The 20,445-nt window shown below is 34.1% G+C and overlaps 1 protein-coding gene across 1 annotated transcript; it reads right to left on the bottom strand.

Moving 5' to 3' along the window:
• Positions 1-3,934: 3,934 nt before the first annotated feature.
• LOC131844604 (carboxypeptidase inhibitor-like) lies at positions 3,935-5,379 on the bottom strand. The gene is made up of 3 exons (XM_059193535.1): positions 5,286-5,379; positions 4,578-4,742; positions 3,935-4,073 (listed from the first exon to the last, which is right to left on the bottom strand). Exons 1-3 carry the CDS (start codon positions 5,359-5,361, stop codon positions 3,943-3,945), a joined length of 372 nt encoding a protein of 123 aa, XP_059049518.1. The 5' UTR covers positions 5,362-5,379; the 3' UTR covers positions 3,935-3,942.
• Positions 5,380-20,445: the final 15,066 nt, after the last annotated feature.

Below are 20,445 nucleotides of genomic sequence, written 5' to 3'. Positions count from 1 at the left end.
TTAGAATCAGATAACCACGATAGTTTCCAGGGATAACGTGGAGGTCGACCTAATATGATATATTAGCAATAGACCCTTTTACTAATAATCACCTTTCCCCCTGTTTTTAATAATTAAGTTTTGTATTTATGTTATGTAAACGTTTTATCGATATTTAAAAGTAAAAACATGGTGTTTTAATTTATTTCTTCTGGTCAAGGACATACCAGTAACAAACCAAAATCTAAATAATCCAAGAGACAGCGGTAGGGTTGCTCTCTTCCATGATGGATTCAAATTTACCCTGGGTAATTATTAATTATTATTTATTTCAGAAACCCTAATATTGTAATATAACAATACTTCTTATATACTTTAAGGACTAGCATATATAGGAAGTAACAAATCATAAAATAAATATTAATATAGACTTTTGGGGTCATCACTCTAGTTGTTTATTGTTTATCACCACACTACTGCTTGTTTATGGTATCAAACCTGGAGACGTCGTCCGCTCTGGAAAAGTACCAACTGCTAACAGGTCAATATTCACGAGAAACCCATTGAAATATGAACAGAATTTTAATCAAAATCAGTCCAGTCGTCGTAATAGTCGTCTTAGCATTTTGGTGATAAACGCACGTATAGAATTTAATATATTATTTATTTGAAAAAATCGATTTTTTTTTTCATAAATTGAACATGTCTGTCTAGAATACGGTAATAAGCGATTTTAGAAAATTCGAAGTCGTTTTAAAGATACAGCAGGTAAAAGAAAGAGCGGTTCGGAGCAAGTTAGAGACCGGGCCTATTGTGTACTTATATACCTGGCCTCCCTATTAATATATTTGTTTATACAAGTTTAGACACGTTTCTACATATATAGGAAAAAGGAGCAGGTAAACTTACTGATAAATCATTGCAAAATTCTAAAATTCGACGCCATCTAGATATATACTTTTACTATCACAAATGTTCTTCTGATGAAAACCCTCAGCATCAATTTTGTCCAGAAGGCGAAGACAGTTGGTTTGGCGTATTGTTTATCACGATACACCACCTCTAATTCCGCAAGTCCAAGCTATCAAACCGGTTTTCGAAGTTTATCGAAAGACGAATATCAAGAGACACAAAACAATAACGAATCTTTGAATTCTTTGATTTGGACTTTCGCTCCTAAACATCTTCATTCTGGTCCCAAAATTGTTGAAATTGCTAGCTACTTAGCAGTTATTATCTTTAATGAAGGTTTTCAACTGCTATTTTAAAAGTTATGTCGATTATGGGATGCCCTGTTGGTCGTGATAGAAACGGGATGAAAAGCGAATATTACACGGCGCGTAAGATGTCGTTAAACAAGCCAGGATTGACTCAAGAGCTGAACAATCTGCTTTAAATTTCAAGAGGAAGAGGAAGGAATACTCTATGGACCAGATCGCCGATTGAGAGTAAGTTATATTTTAATAGTTTTTAACAAAATTTAAACGCGTTTTTCTCAAAACTGTGTTTTTCAAACTTTCCTCCATTGTATCTCAGAAACGGCTGGACCGAATTACTTGAAATTTACAGGGCACACTCAATATATGTAAACGCATGGAATGAACTATTATCAATCGAAAACAAAAACAAAAAACGCCTAATTTGCAACTTTTATTTCAAATGTCTATCAAAAATCCAATTTTTTTTATATTCATTTGATTATAGGTCATTCCGTGCTTTTAAGCCTACAAATGAAAACGCCGTTTTTTTTTTTTTCAGATAAACGATCATCGTGGAGGAAGATTTATAGAGCGCTATATATACTGAATATTTTTAGCTGATAAAAAACTTGATATATGAAAAAAAAATCCTTATTCAATTAATATATTCAACTGTTAGCTGATGAAATGACATTAACGCATCATCTGTGAGGCCAATTACAGGACTTCTAACAGATGAGGCTATTATAGTGTCCAAGTCCAATAATTAGATTCTTCACAAATTAGAGATTTTTTTTAATAATTTTATTCCACTATTATTAAACTTGATTTGAAATTAAGTTCTAGGTATAATAAAGTAAATAAACTAAATGCATATGTATATTGAACTAACTAAGCTGTGTAACTATAATCCCTTTGCCTCTCCCTAATAGAGAATAATTGAGATCAAGGGTCAAAGTTTTCTCCGTCTACGCTCAAGGTCAATTACTGAGTCCTGTCCAAGGAATATAAATATATGTTTATATAAATTTATACTATGTTAGTATATAAAGCCACGAGCAATTTAGTTATAGTTTATTAATATAAATCACTAGCTTCTGTCACTATCATAGAGTACATATTAAAACTAATTTAGGTAGACTTTGTAAAAAGAGGTTTGCGTGGGTACCTTAGGCGCCAAGCAGCTTGCTTTATAAACTGTGTTTTTTTTGATAATTCACAATTCACACAGCGCCATCGAGACCCAAGTTAAGGTAGCTGAAGACAAGCTTCAGTTATGGGTACTAGATAACTGATACAAATACATTTTTTTTTGTAAATACATACATAATATTAAATAACTAATATTTATATATATACATAGAAAACACTCAGACGATAGGAGGCAAATCCTGATGGCACTTCAAACCCGGGGCAGAATTTGTGAAGCGGATGAAGGGCAACTCCCGCCTGACGGATACGACTTTAGTCTGAGGGAACCGCTAGGGGTCCTAATTTCGATCCTCCTTTGAATTGTACAGGGAATCGATCTGACGGAGATTACATAGAAAATGTCTACCACAGTTATATGTATAACTATAAAACGAAAACATATCCCGTTGTAAGTAATGTATAACGCCATCTAGTGACAAAAATAAAGAACTGAATTTATAAAAGAAGATTGAACAGTATGTGTAACACGGAACTGTTTCTCTATAACTGCCGATTGGAATTGGGAAAACAAAACTCAACGGGGCTATTTCTTTTTTATGCTTCGTCTATATTGGGAGGAAGAACATAAAATATGTAGGTGCAATATTTATCCGGCCAGTAGGTTTTATTCGACGAATAAAAGGTTATGATGCTTTAAAAAAAATGTAGTAATATATTGATTTATCTCTATTCTGATTACTTTACTCGACTTATAAAGTAGAGTACTCCACACATCATTTTTTTTTTGTACATACATATTTTACATAGAAAACACCTAGACCGATACAAACAATCATACTTTTGAATACAAATGTTTGTGCCGTGCGAGGAATCGAACCCGCGACCATCTGATGTAAAGCGGTGTGCTAAACTGCTATACCACCGAGGTCGTCAATTCCTAATATGTACCTTTAGACTCGATATATTATATTGCTAGTAGAGTGTGGTCTTAAAAAAATTAAATTGAACATGTTGTGACTAGTTTTGGCGGAATATATGAAAATAAGGTCGTGAGTAATAATATTCAGAAAGAAATTTTGATTTAAATTAACGGAAAAAGGATAAAAAAATAAAAAAAAAGGTTGAAATACACCTTTTTTCAAAATAACTCGATAACGGTAAGAAATATTAAAAAATGTTTTAAATAAAAGTTGCAGAGGAAAAAATTCTGCACAACACAGGTCCTCTTCATGTTTTCATTATCTGCTGTTATTTAGCTACAAATTTAAAATATTACTGGTGGTATTACTACAAGTATTGGTTGTACATTCAATTCTTTTTATTAATCATATTTTAGGGTCATTAATTCAGTAACTTGATCATTGATGCAATACCTATTAAAACTGAACTTTATAGTACATCACTGGATGTCAGGTTGACCTCCACGAGGTTCCCCTTGGAATCCATCTGACTTCATGCTCCACCCATACATCCTCCACTCCGAGAGAGTAAACCGCTAGCGGAAGCTGAAGCATCATTCCATTATCATCCACAAAAAAAAGAGTAGGGAAGTCTTATCTATAAGCAATTTAAATGAAAATATTTTCTTTAATTTGTTTTCTAGGTTTATTATTTAATTAGTTAATATACAGCAGTTCTCATCTTCAGAACAGTCCGTTGCCTCCCGGTGTAAAAGAAATTCAGGACATTGAGAGGTCTTTGAAATACACTCGCCACCGCTGCGACGACAACTGTTCGCGGATTCTGGAAAATAGGACAACTTTTAAAATATTTTTATATTTTAAATAAAACGAAAGAAAAGAAGACATAAATATTTTAAAATATTTATATTTCAAACAAAACGAAAGAAAAATAACGTAATAAATCTAAAAGTGAGAACACTTCTAGATTAATTACGCATTTTTTCCTTTCTTACCTCTTACCAAATAATTCATATGCTTTTATTTTCTTATTTCCTTAACATAGTTTGAATATGTGCATCCAAACTCTTTTTGGATTTGGAAATTGTGATACTTCTCCGAAATGGCTTAACCGATTATGATGAAATTTTATACGTATATATCTAACAGTAGGCTGTTATCTGTTTTTTATACCACAAGTGATAATTAGTTACTATTTCACGTAAAAAACCACTGAACGGATTTTGATTTTAACATTTATTTTTATAGAACGGAATTTAACATACAGGCTATATTTTATATTGAAATTAAATATTAATAAAAGTATGCATATAGGAAGATTACTTACTGGAGTTTCTTTTATTATCTGAGTAACAACATTCTACATTATCCTGCTGCTGTATTGGACATAGTCCAGTCACCTGAGTTCGCCTTATCTCAGGACAATCGGACTCATGAACACATTTGCCGCCAAAAGACAGACAAGGCAGCTCGTTGAATAAATCTTTGGAGACTGAAAAATAAATTATTGTGTTAATACTTAATTCAAATCAAATCAAATTCGAATCAAAGACCATTTATTCATGTTGGACAGTTTAGCCGCTTATGAATGTCAAATGTTTTGTATTATCATTTTTTCACGGTTCATCTAAATATATATACCTCAAAGGTGACTGACGTAGTGATCTATCCACGCACAGCCCAAACCACTGGACGGATCGGGCTGTAATTTGGCTTGCAGATAGATGTTATGACGTAGGCATCCGCTAGGAAAGGATTTTGATTAATTCTACTCCCAAGGGGATAAAATAGGAGATGAAAATTTGTATGAAACTTTGTCAATTTTAAACCGATCGGGCTGAGATATTGCATGCATAAAGCTACTATAACGTAGGCATCCCCTGCTCTAGATGCCCTAGCCCTGCCGTAGATATCCCCCCCTTAAGGATTTTGATAAATTCCACCTCTAACAGGATAAATTAACGCGAGCGAAGCCGCGGGCAAAAGCTAATTATAAATATACGTACATAACAGTTATAAATAAACTATTGCTTACCAATTTCTTCATCACCTTTGCACACACAAATGATTAAAGAAACAACAAACACCGACTTTAAAAAGGAATTAATCATTATTATAATATAATTAAATGTATAATAATAATTTAATAATGCAATATTGTCGCTGGTATGAGTGATGGATATAAACACTTGCGAAACTGTCCTCTAACAATATATATCTGTGGACATCATGTTATCTGTTACTATCTACAGTTTGCACAGTATTCAATACGAGAGTCCATTTACATATTTACATTTACTTTGACTTAAGTCACTTATTCATTTGCGTATTTATCGTAGAATTACATTCTCATTGCTACATCTCATTGCTAGCAATGTACCATATCAGGTTGACCTCCTCGTTGTTTGAGCTGGAAACCATCGTCAGAAATTAAACACTGAATTCACCAATATATATCTGACGTCATACTCACTCTCCAGCGGAAAGAGCAATGACGGATCAACATACACCTGGTAAATAAAATAATGTTAGTGGTATTGGTGTATATGACAACTTCTCTAAAATATTTAATTTACGCAAAGATGCATTTATTTGTATATATGAGTATGTTTGGTTGTATCGGTCTGGGTATTTTCTATGTATATATGTATACTAGCTGACCCCGTAAATATTTCTTTGCCATAAAAATTTAATCGCTAAAAAAATAGGCTTTGATGGTAAAAGGGTGAAAATTTGGGGTTATATCTATGTATGTTTCAATACCATATTATGAAAAAAAAATTGTCCAAAAAATAATAAAATATTAGGGGTGGACAACCCTTATTCCTTAGGGGTATGACAAATAGATAGTAGCCGAATCTTAGATCTACTGAATACGCGTATAAAATTTAATAAAAATTGGTCAAGCCATTTCCGAGCACAATGATAACTAACATTTGTGACACGAGAATTTTATATATAAGAAGATATATACTACCTATCCATCACGACTTAGCACGGGTGTACATATATTATACATATAAACCTTCCTCTTGAATCACTCTATCTACTGCTAGATACTGCATTAAAATCCGTTGCGTAGTTTAAAAGATCTACGCGAACAGACAGCGGACGTGACATTTTTGTACTATGTAAAGATAATATGTATTTACAAAACGATAACTTTTTAAATATTTCTATCACTTGTCTAGTACCCATAATATAAGTTCTGCCTATTTGGAAGAAGGGGACTCTTAGTAATGTGAGCCAATGATCCCATTACTAGCAATGTACCATATCAGGTTGACCTCCTCGTTGTTTGAGCTGGAAACCATCGTCAGAAATTCCTACTGAATTCACCATGATACCTGACGTCATACTCACTCTCCAGCGGAAAGAGCAATGACGGATCAACATACACCTGGTGACGCGGTAAATAAAATACTGTTAGTGGTATTGGTTGGCATTGCATTATAATTATGTTTAAAACCCATGGAATTACGAATAAGTTGGCAACTTTACAACAACACATTTGTTAGTGTAAAGGCTTCTTTAGACTGAATGAATCATATAACATTGAAGACTGGGGATATTAGAAAGTCATATGACTTTTCTACTATGTCTTATTTAGGTTAATAGGTATTTTCTTTTGCCTGTGTTAATAAATTACAATGGCAATTTCACCTTTAATTTATCACGATGGTTGCCAGAGGGAACTGCGTGGAGGACAATCTAAAATGGTACATAGTTACGGTTAATACATGATGCTGAATTGTTCAGGGTTTTTTTTATTGTCAGTTTCCATAACCAGTCAGTCATCTGCCATGGAATCAAAAATAGATACTTTGGTAAATACACATACACCAAATGTATATAAGAATAAAACTTTAAACCGTCTTCATTCAGAATTGAATCAATATTGAAGCATCAAAAATGTCGTTACCCAAAAAAAAGAAATCTGCCAAAAATCGAAACGTTACTTCATCAAGACAACGTCACAGTATTCATAACATAAAAATAACGAGCATAAAAAATCTAAACTAATGATATTAATAACACATTTTCATGCAAGGTTATGAAAATATTGAATGTTTATACGAATATTTTTAAAACAAATTAAAAGAAGGTTTTTCATTAGAATGAGGTCAGACGTAATAAATACAAGGTTTAGGAAGTATATTTAGCATCGAGGTCGTATAATTTGTAAAGATAATTTTCACAGTAAATATTTTCAATGTTTTCATGTAAAAATATATCCTGCTCAACGTTATCTAAGTCTAATATAGATTAATACGATCTTAATAAAACATAATATATCCTATAAAATAATTATTTAAAATTCGAATATAGAATTCAAATTAATAATGTTTGTACTTAAATACGTACTTATTAATTTTAAACATATGCAAATACTGGTTGGTAATTTGAAATTTCGAATGCCATAATTCCAAATTCAAATTATGTATTATTTTACTCCTATGTACTATTATACTATTTTATAATTGAATTGCATTAATTACTTAACAAGAGACTTTTAAGTAATAATTGGGAGATGAATTTTAAAATTTGAAACATTGAAAATTATTTAATTGTTTTAAAAATTAACATAATAATATAATGAATAATCTTGATCATTTGTATTATAAGGGAATTACGAATATACGAGTTTCTTTTTAATGCATTATAATGGCATGGTGCACCTGTCTGCGCTAACAGTTTACACTGGCAGGGCACCAGTGGAGTATAGTAATTAATATGAATTAGGTTAGGTCAATTAACATCATTACATATTCATCAGAAATTTATCATGATAGTTTCTAGGGGGAGCCACTATAATATAACCTGACATTGCTAGCAATGGAGTCAACAGTTCACATTACTAACAATGTCCTTTCCCCAAATATGTATATATACATATATATACTCAGGCCATAAAATATACTAATCAGATTTTAATTAACTGTGCACATGTCAAGTATTATCTTTAAAACATCTTCCTTCTATAAGTAGGCTACAAAAACTGTTAATAAAAACTATATAGTAGATATATAAATATAATATACAACTAAGTAGGTAGTTAAAAAGTTTTAAAAATGGGTTTACTCTGTGTTCTGCGCAGGATATGTTTGTATAATATTAAGTTGTCACATTATAATCATTTCTACAAACAAATACTTTATACACTAATCTAGGCTAGAAACTGAGTACTACCATATGTTATAGTGGTCTATAGATCATCATAATTGTGTCACAATAATCCCTTATCGTTTGTAAATGATGGAGCCCGCATCACGCCCGTGTCTTGTATCACCTGAGCTGAGTGATTAACGACGCGGGAGGATTGTTGTCATAGTTGAGTTGGAAGGTATAGCCGTGTTTTTGTAAGGCCACGACTAATGTGACCAGAAACGCGACTAAAATAATATAATAACATTCGCAAAAAGTCATTAAGTGTTCAATAAAAATGAAATTTATAAATTTAAATATCGAACATCGATTGTAGTACAGAGATATAGTTAAATTTACTTTTTTATTCATATGCACATCTTTTTGTAAACTATGGAGTCGGTATCACGCCCGTGTCTTGTATCACCTGAGCTGAGTAATTAACGACGCGGGAGAATTGTTGTCATAGTTGAGTTGGAAGGTATAGCCGTGTTTTTGTAAGGCCACGACTAATGTGGCCAGAAACGCGACTATAATAATATAATATATGCAAGCAGCCAACCAACAACAGCATAATAACATATGCAAACAGCCATTAAGAGTTCAATAAAAATGAAATTTATAAATTTAAATATCGAACATCGATTGTAATACAGAGATACAGTTAAATTTACTTTTTTATATATATGCACATCTTTTTGTAAACGATGGAGCCAGTATCACGCCCGTGTCTTGTATCACCTGAGCTGAGTGGTTAACGACGCGGGAGGATTGTTGTCATAGTTGAGTTGGAAGGTATAGCCGCGCAGACCTCTATAGCCAGAAACACGAGTACGCGGCTAAAAATATTAATGATTGTTTTAAGTAAGCTATTTAGTATTCATCAAAAATAAAATTTACAAATTTCAAATATCGAACGCCAAATGTAATGATATAATAATGTTTTATTTCTTTTTAAAAAATTATATGCATATTCTTTTGTTATCAGATCATAGCCTGATAAATTCTAATACATGATTAAAAAAAAATTCACAGACTCATACTATTTCTCTTATTTATATATATACGTATTTAGATAGATAGATCTTTTTTATACTTAAACTCGTAGATCTAGGAAAAATAATTTTGTAGACAGATCCTATATTTCATATGTTTGCATATGTCACATACAAGCGACTCGGAATTCTCTGTTTTCTATGAGATTTAAATAGAAATAGACAAAGCAAAAAAAAACGCTTACGCTTATGACAATAAAGCATTAGTCTTAATCTCCTTGGACGTGACACGTACCGGACAAAGAGCTGGCTTTCATCTAAACGTAATACGCTATATTCACAGTTTGTATGTACACACCTGTTACACGTAAGTGTAATTATAGTTCAGTAGGAATATGTAATATTATATTATCTGTGGTAGGAATAAAGGAAAATCGTGGACCACTCTCATATGTCTTTTTTTTTTAAATACAATTTTCCACAGACATATTCGTCCGTGCCTTTTTTAATTTACTTTAATATTATTATATTTATTTAATTTCCACTTTTGTACAACTCCAGCCAAGATGTTACAATTTGCCTAACAGTGGCACCGAGGCAGACCTTATCCGTCTGGTCCAGAACCACCGCTGGCCGGCCGGGTGAGTTGACAACATGCAGTGTCACCTATCTTTAATTATATAAATCTTACACTACTACTAATTTCACAGTTTTCATTACAGTAACAACTGTAACAATACAACACATTGTTACATTATGAATTCTTACATTGCATATACAATTATATGTTATGAACGATCTATGCGCGATGGGAGGTATGTTGCTTTTCATGACATTTCAAATTAGATACTCGGTCAAAGGGCAAGTGGTAAAGACAGGAGACTGAGGTATGCTTTGCAAGCAGTCATTTGTGTGTCTTTGTCACACATACTTATGTGTGACAAAGACACTGCTTACTTCCAAATGGAAGTAAGTAGTTTCGTTTGAAGCATAATGTATATCAGTGAAACTACAGAATACTGAGGTATGACCTCTTGGTTCAAACCATCTAGTTCCTAGGTAAGCAGAGCTTGAATTATGGTACTACACAACTGACATAAATACTTTTCGTAAATACATACCTATAGAAAATACTCAGACGGATATAAACAATCATACTCATGGATACAAATGTTTGTGCCGTGTATAATCGAACCCGCGATCATAGGAAATAAAGCGGGGTGTTAAACCGCTAGACTACTGAGGCCGTCAGATTTAATAAGAAGTCAGATAGAATAAGAAGAATCCCCTTACCCTCCAGTGGAGGGTAAGGGGATTCTTCTTATTCTAAGTATATATATATATAGTTGCTGGCCAACTGAAATAGGTGAGGCAGAGATGCCCATGCAGATGACTTTAATAATAATAATCTCAGGACAATTCACACAGCGCCATCTAGACCCAAGCTGGCTAAAGCTTGTGTTATGGGTACTATACAACTGATACAAATACTAATAAATATAGATTTTTTTTTCCTAAATACATACTATTATACATAGACAACAGCTAGACCGATATAAACAATCATACTCATGAATACAAATGTTTGTGTAGTGCGAGGAATCGAACATGCGACCATCGGACATAAAGGGGTGTGCTAGACCGGTAGACCACCGAGGTCGTCGACTTTATAAAAGTCTAACTTTTTTTTTTACTACAATGGAGGCAATCAAGCATACGGCCTATCTGATGGTAAATGGTTACTGTAGGCTATGGACGCCTGAAACACCAGGGGTATCAAGAGCGCGTTGCCGATCCTTAAGAAACCTTAATACACCCTTCTTAAAAAACCCCATGCCTAGTAGTCTCATGAAAAAACCTCGACAGTTCATTCCACAATCTAAGTGACCCCGTGCTGTAGTCTCGTGTAAAAACCTCGGCAGATAGTTCATTCCACAATCTAAGTGACCCCGTGCTGTAGTCTCGTGTAAAAACCTCGGCAGATAGTTCATTCCACAATCTAAGTGACCCCGTGCTGTAGTCTCGTGTAAAAACCTCGGCAGATAGTTCATTCCACAATCTAAGTGACCCCATGCTGTAGTCTCGTGTAAAAACCTCGGCAGATAGTTCATTCCACAATCTAAGTGACCCCGTGCTGTAGTCTCGTGTAAAAACCTTGGCAGATAGTTCATTCCACAATCTAAGTGACCCCGTGCTGTAGTCTCGTGTAAAAACCTCGGCAGATAGTTCATTCCACAATCTAAGTGACCCCATGCTGTAGTCTCGTGTAAAAACCTCGGCAGATAGTTTATTCCACAATCTAAGTGACCCCATGCCGTAGTCTCGTGTAAAAACCTCGGCAGATAGTTCATTCCACAATCTAAGTGACCCCATGCTGTAGTCTCGTGTAAAAACCTCGGCAGATAGTTCATTCCACAATCTAAGTGACCCCGTTCTGTAGTCTCGTGTAAAAACCTCGGCAGATAGTTCATTCCACAATCTAAGTGACCCCATGGTGTAGTCTCGTGTAAAAACCTCGGCAGATAGTTCATTCCACAATCTAAGTGACCCCATGGTGTAGTCTCGTGTAAAAACCTCGGCAGATAGTTCATTCCACAATCTAAGTGACCCCGTGCTGTAGTCTCGTGTAAAAACCTCGGCAGATAGTTCATTCCACAATCTAAGTGACCCCATGGTGTAGTCTCGTGTAAAAACCTCGGCAGATAGTTCATTCCACAATCTAAGTGTACGCAGGAGGAAGCTCCGTGTAACCGCACTGTCCGAGTAAATAATACAAAAAAATAAATAACTAGGTAAAGATTTATAAATACAGATAGTTACATGTTGAGCGCCTGCGAATAGAGCAGATAAACCTCGGCAGATTGTTCATTCCACAATCTAAGTGTACGCAGGAGGAAGCCCGTGTAACCGCACTGTCCGAGTAAATAATACAAAAAAATAAATAACTAGGTAAAGATTTATAAATACAGATAGTTACATGTTGAGCGCCTGCGGATAGAGCTGTAAAAACCTCGGCAGATAGTTCATTCCACAATCTAAGTGTACGCAGGAGGAAGCTCCGTGTAACCGCACTGTCCGAGTAAATAATACAAAAAAATAAATAACTAGGTAAAGATTTATAAATACAGATAGTTACATGTTGAGCGCCTGCGAATAGAGCTGTAAAACCTCGGCAGATTGTTCATTCCACAATCTAAGTGTACGCAGGAGGAAGCTCCGTGTAACCGCACTGTCCGAGTAAATAATACAAAAAAATAAATAACTAGGTAAAGATTTATAAATACAGATAGTTACATGTTGACCGCCTGCGGATAGAGCTGTAAAAACCTCGGCAGATAGTTCATTCCACAATCTAAGTGTACGCAGGACGAAGCTCCGAGTAACCGCACTGTACAAGTAAATAATACAAAAAAATAAATAACTAGGTAAAGATTTATAAATACAGATAGTTACATGTTGAGCGCCTGCGGATAGAGCTGTAAAACCTCGGCAGATAGTTCATTCCACAATCTAAGTGTACGCAGGAGGAAGCTCCGTGTAACCGCACTGTCCGAGTAAATAATACAAAAAAATAAATAACTAGGTAAAGATTTATAAATACAGATAGTTACATGTTGAGCGCCTGCGAATAGAGCTGTAAAACCTCGGCAGATAGTTCATTCTACAATCTAAGTGTACGCAGGAGGAAGCTCCGTGTAACCGCACTGTTCGGAGTAAATAGGATGTCCGCGTTCAAGAAGGAGGGAAGCCGCTGAAGACGGAGTACTGCCCGGCACCGAAGCTGTGCTAGTTTCGTCCGCTGCCCCAGAAGGGGGAGAAAGCGACAGAGGGAACAGGAGTTGAAACAATTTGTAGGGGTCAAGAGAATGCGTGCTTTTCAGCGCGCATTCCCCGCAGATTTGGCCAGTATAACCGAGAGGTTGGAATGGCCATGGGTTGGTGGAGGGTTATCCGAGTACATAATACAAAAAAATAAATAACTGGGTAAAGATTTATAAACACAAGTAGTTACATATTGACCGCTGCGAATAGAGATATAAAATTAGTGAGATTAGTTAGAACGGGGTGATAAAGTTGCAGTAACAACAGACTAATGCCGTTCTAACAACAAAATGTACCGTTTATTTATACCGCCGCGAACAGTAAACTTAACGCCTGTACCAGATTGTAGTCTGAATAATAATGAAACATACTCGCCGCGGACACATAAACCAAACTGTATGCACCTCATCTGCGAACACTAATTGATGTGACAAGTTTTTGTAAAAAAGACCTAACTCTAAATTTATAGTGCCGACAATATTATCTGATTGGACAAAGATTTCGGTGTAGCGGTTTCTGTTGATTATCGCATGCCTAATCCTTTTGTTGTGTACTTATAACAACATTTTTTTAAAAGAGCGATACGCAAGTTTCACGCTCGTTCTTCTTGTGGTAGAATAAAATAAAATATGACTATTTAGAAATGCTTGTATTATGTTTAATTGAATAAAGATTATAATTTCTTCTTTTTGTAATTGGAATCGAAATGATAATATATATATATATTTATGTAGGTATCACAGTCTCTTATGATATGTCAAATTTACCGTCATCGGAGTGTCGTCGTGGAAAGGAACCTGAGAATAAACTCAGCTATCTCTTCAAATTAACTCTTTTCAAATGAGGTTGCGTATGATTACGGAAATACAATAGTTTTAAGTTCGAAGAATACAATAGTATAAAAATATCTTGTAAACCCGATGCTGATGTAATGCTAAATAAAAATATGGTTTTTTTTAATTGATATCATTTTCCAATGTTACCGCATTGTAGCGTTGGCGCAGAGATAATATATCTGTATCACTTCTGAGTCACTTAGGATAACTCTCAGATGGGGTAATCAGAAGAATTGTCAAATTTGGATGACCATCTGTTATTGAGTATATTTCAATTCAATATAATAAAAATGAGCCTACTGCTTCAAGCTACTTCTTACTGCTGCACGACCTTGCTCATCGTGCCATGAGCATAAAAAATAACTATAGATTACCTTCTCCGTACAATTTAGCTAGCCCAGTCGCATCAACAATGTCTCCTTCGACAATGTTACATGGAAATTATATCACAAGTAGTTTAGGATAAATCCCTGAAGAGACATTGTCACAGCACTGTGCTTTTATAGCGTTCGTTATCACCAAATCTTTTATCTGTTACATTATACGTTCTTAAGCAAATTGAGTTTGTTTGGGGTTTTTATTTATTTATTTCGGATATTCATACATATTTAAAATGAATAAAATCTCTTTATTGTTCCTCTCACAGAAAATATATACACAATTTTATATAAAACTAACCCGCATCGCCCAACCGCCCCGCACACGGGTGTACATGTATGATATATAATCCTTCCTCTTGAATCATTCTATCTATTGCTAAAAACAGCATTAAAATTCGTTGCGTAATTTAAAATATCCAAGCGAACAACAAGACAGCGGAAGGGATTTCATTTTATACACGTAAAAATAGTAGAGAAGTTTTATATGTATATGTAGAGAAGGTAAAAAACACATTTATAAAAAAGATAAATAAGTAACAATAGATAGCCGTTATCGTAGTAACTTAACATTTTTAAGTCGAAATATGTGAATACTAGCATATTTATTAGAGTCGAAATAAACACACATTAAAATTAAATCACTCGTAGTAATTAGAGCAGACCAGTTCTTTGGCATCGATTGGTAGCAACGAACCTGCGACATTCGACAGTAAGGGGGTGCGCTAAACCGCTAGACCACCGAGGTCGTCAACTCCGGCTATTCGATGTAGGTTTATATATATCTTGAGATATCAAATAAATGTGCTGTCTACCTCATGACAGGGGAATATTAGATTTAAGGGTGCTGGAACACAATTACATGTCAAGTGCGAGTGGGCGGCGGTGTTGCTTATGGAAAAAAAATGAAAATATGTCTAAAGACACTTGTATACTACCTTTATGTATGTATGTACTACCTAATACCTTTGATGTATGCAGATTTCTTTAAAAAAAAAATAGATGATCTCTAAATAATGTTAATGCTAAACCTTCCTCTTGAATCACTCCGTCTATTAAGAAAAACCGCTTCAAAATCCGTAGCGTACTTTTAAAGATTTAAGCATACATAAGGACAGACAGCGACAGCGACTTTGTTTTATACTATGTAATGATGTGTTGTTCTTATGTATAAGCTATATTATTGTAAAGTTTCAACAATATCCGTTCAGTAGTTTTTGCGTGAATGAGTAACAAACATCCATCCATATCCACAAAATTTCGCGTATATAATATTAAAAAGATATATAATTATATCGTTATACTTAAACACTGCCCATTAACCTAGGGATGTTTCCACAATTATTCCAGTATCGAATTGGGTTCGCAACTAACTCGCTCTCCCATGGGATCTTGGAAGGAAATTAATAGCTCCACAAAGAGAATTGTGTGGTACAAACCTACTGTTTCTATTCGATTTAGTAAACCTACAAATATAACATAAAATATAAGATCAAGTTTCATTACATAGTATAAAACAAAGTTGCTGTCGCTGTCTGTCCGTACTGAATATAAAATTTCATAGAAATCGGGCAAGCCATTTCGGAGGAGTATAGTAACTAACATGGTTGTAAACATTTCCGTCTACCACGAAAAAGAATCATCGAAATTTTTCGGGTTAACATACATATGAAAATGAAAAAATGTTTATTTCTTTAAAAACAATTCAGTTACAATAACATAGTGTTGGGATGCCTGTGTCAGGTACATACCGCTCTTCCATATACATTGTCACATGTGTTTGTTTTTTTTTAGATTATTTAAGACATTAGATAACTAGTATTATAAACTAAAGCCAAAGTTACTTTTTAGTATAACAAAAAAAAAATATTTTTTATAATACATATAACCTACAATACTCACAAATAACGTGGTTTTTGCCAAAAGAATATTCAAAATAGGGTTAGCAGATTAAGAGATTACCTACAACCACAAAATCTCACAAACTTTATCTCTCTACAATATTAGTGCTCAGTCATATCAGTACAATAGGTATGCTCATATTTCTAAATTAGCGAATAGACTTAGTTTTGCCGCTTATGCGGTAAGAAGAATTAGATAATTAACAGACGTGGCAACGGCTAAACTCGTGTATTTTAGCTATTTTCATAGCATTATGTCATACGGTATTTTATTATGGGGCAAAGATATAAATACAGTATTTATTTTGCAAAAGAGAGCCATCCGCTCCATTTACGGTATGGGTTCCAGGGAGTCTTTGTGTGAATGTTTTAAAGAATCAAATATCCTCACCGTTGCTTCTCAATACATCTACGAAAATATTATGTATACCAGGAAAAACAAAAACAATTTAAAAAAAGTAGGTGATTACACTAATAAAAGCTTACGTAATGTCAACAAACTAGTTTTACCCAAGTGCCGTTTGACGAAAGTCAGTAATTCGTTTTTGGAAATTTACAGGTTTTACAACAAACTCCCAGAGTCTGTAGTCAATTTGCCAGAAAAAAATTCAAATGTATCATAAAATATTTGCTTTGTAAAAGAGCTTATTATAAAATTGAAGAATTTATAAATGATAATAATGTTTTTGTAGAAAATATCTAATTTAAAATTCATAGCGCTGACAATGTTATCTGATTGAACAGAAATTAAGTGCGTAGCGGTTTCTATGTTGATTGTCGCATGCCTAATCCTTGTTTTTAATTAAATATAAGTAAATCAATATTTATTTAAAAGAGCACCACACAAGTTTCTTGCTTATTCTTCTTGTGATGAATTTGCATTCCGAATAAGCGGTAGAATAAAAAAAAACTTGACTATTCAAAAGTGCTTATATTAAGTTTATTTGAATAAAGATTATTTCTATTTCTATTTCACAGAAGTAGGTGCACTTGGAGTCGTGGTAACAATAGAGCAATTCAAAAATGTCAGAATTGAAGTTTATTTATATTCCTACAAACAAAAGATTTACATACGAGTATATTTTACGTTTTCTTTTCCAGTTTGTATTTCAAGAAAAGAATTCAAAAGAACCAGCGAATAAGTGTTAAAGAGGGTGAGTAGTAGTGAGTGTATTTTTTTTTAATTATTTAGTACTTACGCGGAGAGGGTCGTAAGTGCTAAAACTCATACCATGAATAAGGAATATGTGTCAAGGCCCGCCTTATATTCACCATTTCACCATATCCTGGTACAGTACGTTCGTAAAGCGATTATTGCCGTACTCAAAAGTAGGACTTCTAATATATCTTCTATAAGTAGGACTTTTAGTCCTACGGGAATTTTCAATTCAAAATATCTTTATTCATGTAGGTCTATTACAGACTCTTATGATATGTCAAATCTACCGTCAGTTCGGAATGATTTCGAGATGAGAACTGACAAGAAACTTCAGCTCGTATTCTTTTCAAATAAATGTTGTAAATGTTTACAATAATATAGATTCATTTTTAAATCAAATTTGGGAGAATAGAGTGACCAATAGTCTAATATATATTATGGAACATAGCACTGGTTTTCAGGCAGCCCCTATTTATATTATATATTAAGGATATTTAGGTATAGGTGCACCCCACTGAGCTTATGCTTATATAAGCAACAACTGAGGCAGCTTCTACCAACTTTATATATATATATTTATATTTTCTTATTTAATTTGGTAATGTTTGCAATTATATATCTATGTTATATGTCAAACTACTGATTTTAAAGCCGTCAATGAAGTAGTGTTGGACCGTTCTGCTTTTTTATAGTCGTGGGTTCGGTTCCCGTATACACGGGAGAGTCCCGTGTAATATTTTGTATGATATTTGTGTGTTGTAGGTATGTGTGTCTTTTATTTATTTATTTAATTATACTCAAAGTTGTATACACTACAGACTTAATCATCATCATCATCATCTCAGCCCGGAAGACGTCCACTGCTGAACAAAGGCCTGACAGATTTAATGCCTGATGGTATTTTTTACCAGTCAACCGTTGCGCTGATCACTGATATTAAAGCGGTACCTTTTCATAATAGATATTAAAATATAAGTACAGATAAATAAAGAAAATCCAAATATATTAATATACATATAAATAAAATTGGTGTGTCTGTTTGTAATATTGAAATAACCATTTTTTACTACTTTTATACAAAACTAGCTGTTCCCGCGACTTCGTCTGCGTGGAAAACAGACAGACAAAAATTGTAAAAAATGTTATTTTGGTGTATGTACCGTATTTATATTCATATGCATGTAGTAAAAAACGTTTACTTCAATATTACAAACAGACACTCCAATTTTATTTATATGTATAGATAACATTTTTTTCAATTGACCGTCTGTCTGTCTGTTTGTTCCGGCTAATCTCTCAAATGGCTAGACCGATTTTGACGGGACTTTTTTTAGCCGGTAGGTAATGTAATAAGGAGTAACTTAGGTCACTTTTATTTTAGAAGAAATGTTTTATTTTAGAGTACAGCTAGTTAAATATAAAATTATTTATAACTTGGGCAACAATTTGGCTACAATAAATTTCATCTGTTTTGAAACAATAACACCAACATATAACAAATATTACTTACATTATTAAATTATACATCGGATCTACATAACCAGTGTACAATATCCAAACTAACAATTAACAAATAGTTCACTCCAACTATTTTGCATATCACAATTCCGGTATTGCGTTTGTGAAAATACAGATAACATTCACGGAGCCCTATGACAACATTGCTGTGAGCATCCAGGAATATTCCAAGTCAATCTGCTGGTTGAAATGAATTTGTGATCGTTTAGAAAAGAATAGCGAAACCTAATGTATTTATATTATTTAGTTTAATTCCGCTACAATAAACTTGAGTGACATCGCAAATATTCAGTGCGGAAATTTTACTACCATTTGTTTTAATTTTGGGAGAATAGAATAGAATAGAATAGAAAATCATTTATTCAAATAAACTTACATTGAAGCACTTTTGAATAGTCATAACTATTTTTTTTTTAATCTACCGCTCATTCGGAATGCTGTCTCATCACAAGAAGAATAAGCAAGAAACTTGTGTGTTGCTCTTTTAAATAATTTATTCTTACTTACAATTTAAGTTTAAGTGTGTGAATACAAACCACCGATTAGCACTAATTCAATTAAATACTCAAAAAGAAAAAAATATTGAATACATAACCAACTGGTTAAACAAATAATAAGAGGAAATCAGTCTTAGTGATTAGAGCAGACCAGTCCCTACAAGCAGCACCCGTTCACGAGTATGACGGATGAGCCAGCCATCACTGCGCTCGACCATATTTTAGGGAGCCCAATGACCCGGCCCACCACGCCGCCACAAGTCTGGACAATTTAGTGAGTATGACTACTCAAAACACCAGACCACGTCATAGCTACTCACAATTGGAGTTTTTTATTTTTTTTAATTGGGGAGTTTGAGCTATTGTCAGGTTCTAAGATCTGTAACACTAAGACCTGTATAGAGCTATTGTGATCGTCCTTAATCAAAGTTCGCTATCTAGGACCGTCTGAAACAATAAATTAATGATACTCTTAGAAGCGATGGTTTTTATCTCCTCTGGATAGAGTGTTTACTTTCCAAAGGAGATATTTCGTTTATGCATGAGTGGGCTACAAGCTACTACCATATAGGATGTGTAGTGGCGTTTCCTCTTCTGTTAGGCAAACTCTGCAGATAGTTGTGCAGCTGAGGCCTAATTTTGCCATATGTTTATTCAATTTGCAGTGTCCAGTGACGGCCCTAGTTATAATGCGACCACACCCATACCGCGACACGTGTTTCGCCTCTGAATGAGGCATCATCAGGTCATCATCTGCTTCTTCCTTATCCCATTTACTTGGGGTCGGTGTTTTTCTCTTCCATTCATCCCTGTTCGCAGTCATCGCGTTATTTACGGGCTGAGGCATCATCAGGTATTAAAAAGAATTCAGCTATAGCTTCGAAGCCTAGTGTTGACTGTTCGACTTGCGACTAAACGTGACTGTCGCAGCGTAGCGGTTTAGTA

This window comes from Achroia grisella, unplaced genomic scaffold (assembly GCF_030625045.1).
Source record: "Achroia grisella isolate CSIRO2021 unplaced genomic scaffold, CSIRO_AGI_Agris_v1 utg402, whole genome shotgun sequence".
Taxonomy (NCBI): domain Eukaryota; kingdom Metazoa; phylum Arthropoda; class Insecta; order Lepidoptera; family Pyralidae; genus Achroia; species Achroia grisella.
Note: the sequence above shows the minus strand (reverse complement) of the source record. Positions and strands in the feature narration are given on the sequence as shown.